At 36.7% G+C, this 7487-nt stretch overlaps 1 protein-coding gene across 4 annotated transcripts in view; it reads left to right on the top strand.

The window, feature by feature from the left end:
* Heatr5a (HEAT repeat containing 5A) overlaps positions 1-7487 on the top strand; it is a 152455-nt gene that overhangs the window by 122020 nt on the left and 22948 nt on the right. For all 4 annotated transcript variants that reach the window (XM_033765122.1, XM_033765120.1, XM_033765121.1 and 1 more), the window contains 4 exons: positions 738-977; positions 2262-2443; positions 3868-3936; positions 6851-7030. In XM_033765122.1, coding sequence (XP_033621013.1) covers positions 738-977; positions 2262-2443; positions 3868-3936; positions 6851-7030 — 671 coding nt within the window. The remainder of the gene's footprint in view (positions 1-737; positions 978-2261; positions 2444-3867; positions 3937-6850; positions 7031-7487) is intronic.

The raw sequence follows: 7487 nt of genomic DNA, 5'->3' as shown, positions 1-7487 counted from the left end.
TTTTTTTTTTTTTTTTTTTTTTTGGTACTGGGGATCGAACTCAGGACCTGGCTCTTGCGAGACAGGTGTTGGTACCACTGAACCAAATCCTCAGGCCCCAGAACTTCTCTTGTAAAGGAAAATCTCTATGTTCATAAAAGGATGGGTATTTCAGCTTATTTTAATTTTACATTAATATTCCTTTAGCTTGCTAGCTCAATTTTATTTTGCTATTAACTCGTTGTCTTCTGTACTTTGGCTTCATTCTTTCTTATTAGGAAAATACCTTTTAGTCTCTCTTGACTTATAACTCATTAAGATACAGTTTACCATTCGATCCCTGGTACAAAAATGTATATATCTATATAGTTTACCATAACTATATTAGTGACAACTTTGCTATCATAATACACAAAAAAATATTGACATACAAGAGAGTTTAAGAAAAGCCAGATGATTTAGATTCATTTTAAGTTGAGTAACACGCAAGAGATTGGTAATTATTTTAGGATCTAATTAATATTGTATTTTGTTTTTCACTTGGATTGTAACTTAATAATTGTCATTCTGACCTGGAGTAGCTCTTATTTCCTATAGACAACATTGTTACCTGTAGAATAATTGGACTCAATTATTTGACATTACTATAAAGGTAAATGATCAGTAATAATTCTAGACTACGTTTGAAGTCATCTTGTGTTCCTTTGTAAATATATCTTCCCATTGATGTAATTAAATGTGTTCTCCCCTGATAAAAGATTTTGCAGCCATATCTTGTGTGGATACAATGCAAGAGGAAGAAGGAGACAAAGGTGATGATGCCTCAGTCCTGACCACCAGAAGTAATGAAAAATCTCATCCTTTTAATAATCCCCGATGGGGGACTAGAGTCTTTGCTGCTGAATGTGTCTGTAGAATAATTAACCAGTGTGAGAATGCACATAGCGCACATTTTGACATTGCATTAGCACAAGAAATGAAAAAAAGGGATTCAAGAAGTAAGTGGCATATTAATGAAAATACCAAATGAGAAAAGTAATGATTCTGCCTGCTTAAATTTTAATAGTGACTCAAAAAATAAAACTAGGACTGGAGGTAAACCTCAGTAGTGGAGCACTTGTCTAGCATGTCCATGGCCCTGAGTTCAGTCCCTTGTGCTGCAAAAATAATAATAAAACTAAAAAGTTATTTTTATTTCAGTCAGTTATGAAAATTGATTATAATATTTATGTAAGCCATAAGTTAGTTTTGTTTGTTTGTTTGTTTGTTTGTTTGTTTTGGTACCGGGGATCGAACTCGGGTCCTTGGGCTTACAAGGCAGGTGGCGGAACCACTGAGCTAAATCTCCAGCCCAAGTTAGTACATTTTAATGTTTAAAAGCATTTACAATGATTAAGCTTAAATTTCCATTCACATTTGCTTAATGGTAAGTGAAATGAGTTAAGTTTATAGAAAATAGTCTTCTCGGGAAATAGTGTATGCATTAACTAGTTCCCAAAAATTAATTTCTGTATTGTAACTTCTGTCAGTTTTTGATTATAGATTTTTTTGGTTGTGGCATAGATATTACCTAGAAACATTTGAGCCTATCTCAGTGTGAATAATTTCTGAACGTAAGACCATGTTGACCTCTTGTAGTTCAATTTTATTTTTACCTATGTGTGTATGTATTTATGGGTTGATTTATAATTTTTAAATTCATTTAAGGACATGATTCATCATTTGTATATTTGCCAAGACATGCAATAATAAGATAAATCTAGCGCATATAAAGAGCCATGTGATTTTTTTTTTTTAAAGGAATATTAAGTCGCAACTTCAGTTTGACAAGAAGAGAATAAATTACTCTCTGGCTAATCAAAACCCAAGGACTCTTTTTTTCTTTTGTGTGTGTGTGTGTGTGGCACTGGGGATCCAACTCAGGACCTTGCACTTGCAAGGCAGGTAGCAACACTACTGAACTAAATCCCCGGCCCAACCCAAGGACTCATAAGTACCAACTAATGAACTTTTATCAGAAAGTCTTAATGAAATATTTATTGAAGAGACTATTAGTAGTCTTCATAAAGGATGCTGGCTCTATATAATTATTTGGTGTGGGTGTATATTTGAATGTACATTAAATTCAATTTTAAAGTTTGTATTTAACACAGTGTAAAACAAAACAGTCAAATCACTGTTACCTAAAAGGTCTAGGCTATAAAATTGAAAGGAGAAATTATTATTTAACACAAATTTCAGCCTCTCTTTTTCTTTTTCTAAAGATATGTTTAATCTTGTAGGTGACTTTTTGGTGCTGCACCTTGCTGACTTGATTCGCATGGCTTTTATGGCTGCCACAGATCACAGTGACCAGCTCCGTCTTTCTGGCCTTGAAACACTACTAGTTATTATTCGGCGATTTGCAACTATTCCAGAACCAGAATTTCCAGGTCATGTGATTCTGGAACAGTATCAAGCCAACGTAAGCATTTTCTGTTAGAAAATTTTGTTATCAAATAACACCAATAAAAAGTCTGTATCAGGGGATTTAGCTCCGTGGTGCTAGCACGAGGTTCTAAGTTCAATCCCTAGTACAAAAAAATGTCTGTATAATTATTTGGCATATTATCTCTTACTTCATAATCTCTTCTAATGTATCACTGACTTCACAGTATATAGAAAATACATTTATGAAAGAAATTGAATATAAAGCTTTAAGTAAAAGCAAAATAGTACATAAAAGAGGCCTTTTATAACTTCAAGGTTTAATTTTTTATAATTGAAACATTTTTGTTCACTTGAGGGAATAAAAGACTTTAGTAATGAAATTTTCTACAAAATGTCTCATTAAGCCACATAACAGTAAATTCTACTCAAGCTACACGTTTTTGTGTGTTTGTTTGTTTGTTTGTTTGGTACCAGGGATCGAACTTGGGACATTGCGCTTGTGAGGCAAGCAGCAGCAGTACCACGGAGCTAAATTCCTGGCCCAAGCTATACATGTTTTATCTTCATTATTTCCAGAATAGAACATTTATGTGTAACATCCTTTACTATTTTTTTCTAGACTTAGGAAAGAATTTAGGTTTCTTTCACTAGTTTTATAATCTTTTTAGCTTGCTTGTGTTTGATGTGTTGAACAATCCTGCAGTGGTAAAGAAGACAACAAAATCATTACCTGTCTTATAATCCCCTAGTAGCATTCATCCAACAATATATCTCATTGTGGTTCAGATGTAGCTTCTGATGTCTAGCAGTCAGGGAGACCAGAGCAATTTACCAGTTTGTTAGCAATCTTCATCACTTCTTCCCAGAAGGTAATGCCAGTGTATTCTTAGGGAGAAAGCAAAAGGAAGGGATTGATGTTAAATAGAACTACAATATAATGTTAGAGTAAAATATTATAACTGAGCTAAATTAAAGGGAGCTCTTATATTTTTAGCCCTCTTACAGTTGCAAGTACTGAAAGTACAATTACAGGTCACTTAGCAGAAAGAAAATTATTGTCAGGAATATCTTAGTTGGCTTGCTTTCTACACTATTTATTCTGAGATTTGCTTTTTCCAGGTGATGACAAGATGGCTCTCGCAGTGCCGAGATCCTTGTAAAAAGATAGTGCTCCTTTCTCAGTATTCGCAGCAAAAGTCTTGAGCGCTTTCAGTGTCCCAGTGTGGGACAATGCTGTCAGCTCCAGAGCAACCACGTGGACTAAGAGTTGAGAAAGGAGATAGTTCCCCAAAGGAAACACCAGGATGCCATGAACTAAAAATAAGGGAAGATAAGCAGGGCAGGCAAAAAATAACAGAGCCCCTAATAACTGTTATAAATAATGTAAAAGTAACATTTAAAAGAGGGGAGAGCTTGTGCTCTTTTATTGATGTTTGTTATGTCATAATTTCTTGTCAGGTAGGAGCAGCACTTAGACCAGCCTTCACTTCAGAGACACCACCTGATGTCATTGCTAAAGCATGTCAGGTAAGTAGTTAAAAAGATGATACTAGGGCCGGGGATTTAGCTCAGTGGTTCCGCTGCCTGCCTCGCAAGCACAAGGACCCAAGTTTGATCCCTGGTACCAAAAAAAAAAAAAACACAAACAAACAAAAAGATGATGCTTAAGAAATGATCTTGTAGCCGGGTGTGGTGGTGCACACCTGTAATCCCAGCACTCAGGAGGTTGAGACATGAGGATCGGTGTGAGTTCAAGACCAGCCCAGGCTACATAGTGAGTTATAGGTCAGTCTCAACTACATAGTGAGACCCTGTCTCAAAAAAATGATCTTGAGGGCTTGGGATTTAGCTCATTGGTGCCCCTCCCTGCCTCACAAGTGCAACAACCCAAGTTCAATCCCTGGTACCAAAAAAAATGATCTTGAAAAACAATTCAATTAGTATTTGATACCGATGTTCCACTTTATAGTTGACTTACTATCAGCTTACCCTTTTCCTTTTTGAATATGATTTCTTCTCTTACAACTGCACGGTGACCTAATATGTGGATGAGTCATAATTTATTTAAACAGTTCCATACCTGTATTGATAGAAGTTTAGGGCCAGCCTGAGTTACATAGTGAGTTCAAAGCCAGCCTGAATTACATAACAAGACCATCTACAAAAAAGGGGATGGGGCTCATGATGGCTCAGCCTGTCTGTAACCCTACTACTCAGGAGCCTAACACAAGAGAATCACAGCAAGTTCAAAGCTACCCAGGGCTACACAGTAAGGTCAAGGCCAGGCTGAATTACATAGTGAGACCCTGTCTCAAAAAAAAAAAAAAAAAGCCAGGGATTTAGCTCAGTGGTGCTGCTTCCTGCCTTGCCTTACAAGTGCAAGGTCCCGAGTTTGATCCCTGGTACCAAAAAAAAAATCACCAATTTTATCATCCTGTAATCCTAGCACTCAGGAGCCTGGGGCAGGAGGATCACTGTGCTTTCGAGGGAGGCCTGGGCTACATAGTGCCGTCTCGCTATATAGTCCAGGTTAGCCTTGAACTCACTCTGTAGCCCAGGCTGGCCTCCAACACTCAGTGATCCTCCTGCCTCAGCCTCCCGAGTGCTGGGATTACAGGCATGTACCACCACACCTGGCTAGCACTTTTATCTTTTAACTGGGTTATACTAGCTGTTCAATTATTAATTTTTAATGAGATTTTAAAAATCAAGATTAGAGATCTGATTAAAATGTTAATCCAAACTCTTGAAGACATAGGTAGAGATAAAGACTTTATGAACAAAACTCTAATCACACAGGAAATATCACAAAGAATGAACGACTGGGATCCCATCTTGTTAAAAAGCTTTTTGTGGGCTGGGGATTTAGTTCATTGGTTCTGCTGCCTGCCTTGACAGTGTAAGGACCCTAGTTCGATCCCTGGTACCAAAAAACAACAACAACAACAAAAACGCTTTTTGTATAGCAAAAGAATGAAGAGAACCCACAGTGTGGGAAAAAAATTTTGCCAGCTGTGCCTCAAAGGACTAATATTTAGAATACTAGCCGGGCGTGGTGGTGCATGCCTGTAATCCCAGCACTTGGGAGGCTGAGGCATGAGGATCACTATGAGTTCAAGACCAGCCTGGGCTACATAATGAGCTCCAGGTCAGTCTCAACTACATAGTGAGATCCTGTCTCCAAAAGAAAAAGAAAAAGAAAAAATACATATATATATATAGAGAGAAAGCGCTCAAAAAAATCAGACCCTCCCAAATTGAAAGACTCAGTACAAAAATGAGCATCTGAAATGAATAGACACTTCTCAGTAGAAGTAGAAACTGCAAATAAATGTATGAAAAAATATTCAGCATTACTGAGATGCAAATTAAAACAATATAGATTCCATCCTACTCCAGAAAGAATGGCTATTATCAAGAAATCAACCAATAGCAAATGTTTGGAGGGTCTGTGGGGGGAAAGGAAGCTTTCTCCATTGTTGGTGGAAGTGTAGACTGGGGCAACCACTGTGGAAATCAGTGTGGAGATTCCTCATAAAACTGAAACTAGAGGTTCCGTTTGACCCAGCTATTCCCCTTCTTGGTATTTTCCCCAAAAAATTAAAAGGATCATACTATATAGCGGTATGTGTATGCCCATGTTTATAGCGGTACAGTTTGTAACAGCTAAATCTTGAAAACAACCCAGATGCCTGTCAACCACAAATGGATAAAGATGATGTGTTATTTTGGTTTTTTTTTCTGTCATGGAGTACTGCTCTGTCATAAAGAAAGATAAGCTTGAGACATTTCTAGCTAAATGGATCCACTTTGAGACCATACTCTTAAGTGAGATAAATTGGACACACGTGTTTATTACTACATGTTTTCCCTAGTGTGAGAAACCAAAAGTGGAAATAAGGACCAAAGTATATAATAGATACTGGGAAATGGGAAGAAAATGTTCAGGTGTGAAAGGGAACAAGGGATGGGGGAGGGAAGAAAGGACAAGAAAGAAAAAGAATAGAAGGAAAAAATGGAAACAGCTTTTGTAAATAGGGGAAGCGATGTTGAAAGGAAGGAGGGAATGGGGAAAAAAACCGAGATATGTACAGGAACAAATTCTCTATGATGAATGGGATTATTATGTATATCTAAAGTGCACCAATAAAAGTTTTGCTTCAAAAAAATGTTAGCCAAACATTTATGATTAATATCATTTCTCCTTATTAATAACATCTGTAACTCCAGTTTGCATACTAAATGACATTTGTTTCTTCACTTCTGCCTTTGATGATATTCCTTTAGAAAATATGCCTTCTAACTCGTTATCAGCTGCATTCCATTGTGTTTCTTAATAGCAAGATACTTTTGATGACTAGATTTTTTGAGATATAGATAAGCTTTGCTTTGGGAGATATTTATACTTTCTAAATGAAACTTTTTATTTTCATATAACCAGGTTTGCAGTGCCTGGATTGCAAGTGGAGTTGTAAGCGACATTAATGATCTACGAAGAGTTCATCAGTTACTTGTTTCATCATTAACAAAAATACAGGCTGGAAAAGAAGGTCTAAGTCATTTATACAGTGAAAGTGCTTCTACCATGGAGATTTTAGCTGTTTTAAAAGCCTGGGCAGAGGTTGGTACTTTTTAATGTATAATTGGGATTTGGGAAGTTGTTAACACTTTTGGCCAAAAACTGAAATGCTATTTAAAATTAGACAGTCATTTTGTTTGTTTGTTTGTTCACTTGTGTTTAGAGACAGGGTCTCACTGCATAGTGCAGGCTGGCCTTGGGTTCACTATGTACCCCAGACTGGCCTTGAACACATGTCAATCCTCCTGCCTCAGCCTCCTAGTGCTGAGATTACAAATGTGTGCTACTCCTGGCTAGTAAATCCATTTTTAAGGTAAACAAAAAGAATTCCCTCGTGAGATTCACTTACATGTTAATTGACCTATTAAGTAAATAAAGCATTCTAAAGAATTCATATTATCTATCTACTGCTTTAAGCAGGGGCAGTTTTGAACCAGAAAAATTTTATTAAAATCAATTCATGGATATATGTGTCTGCTTGTCTATGTCAGCTATGTGA

The sequence above is a fragment of the Fukomys damarensis genome, unplaced genomic scaffold, assembly GCF_012274545.1.
Source record: "Fukomys damarensis isolate Sample0158 unplaced genomic scaffold, DMR_v1.0_HiC HiC_scaffold_17, whole genome shotgun sequence".
Classification (NCBI taxonomy): domain Eukaryota; kingdom Metazoa; phylum Chordata; class Mammalia; order Rodentia; family Bathyergidae; genus Fukomys; species Fukomys damarensis.
Note: the sequence above shows the minus strand (reverse complement) of the source record. Positions and strands in the feature narration are given on the sequence as shown.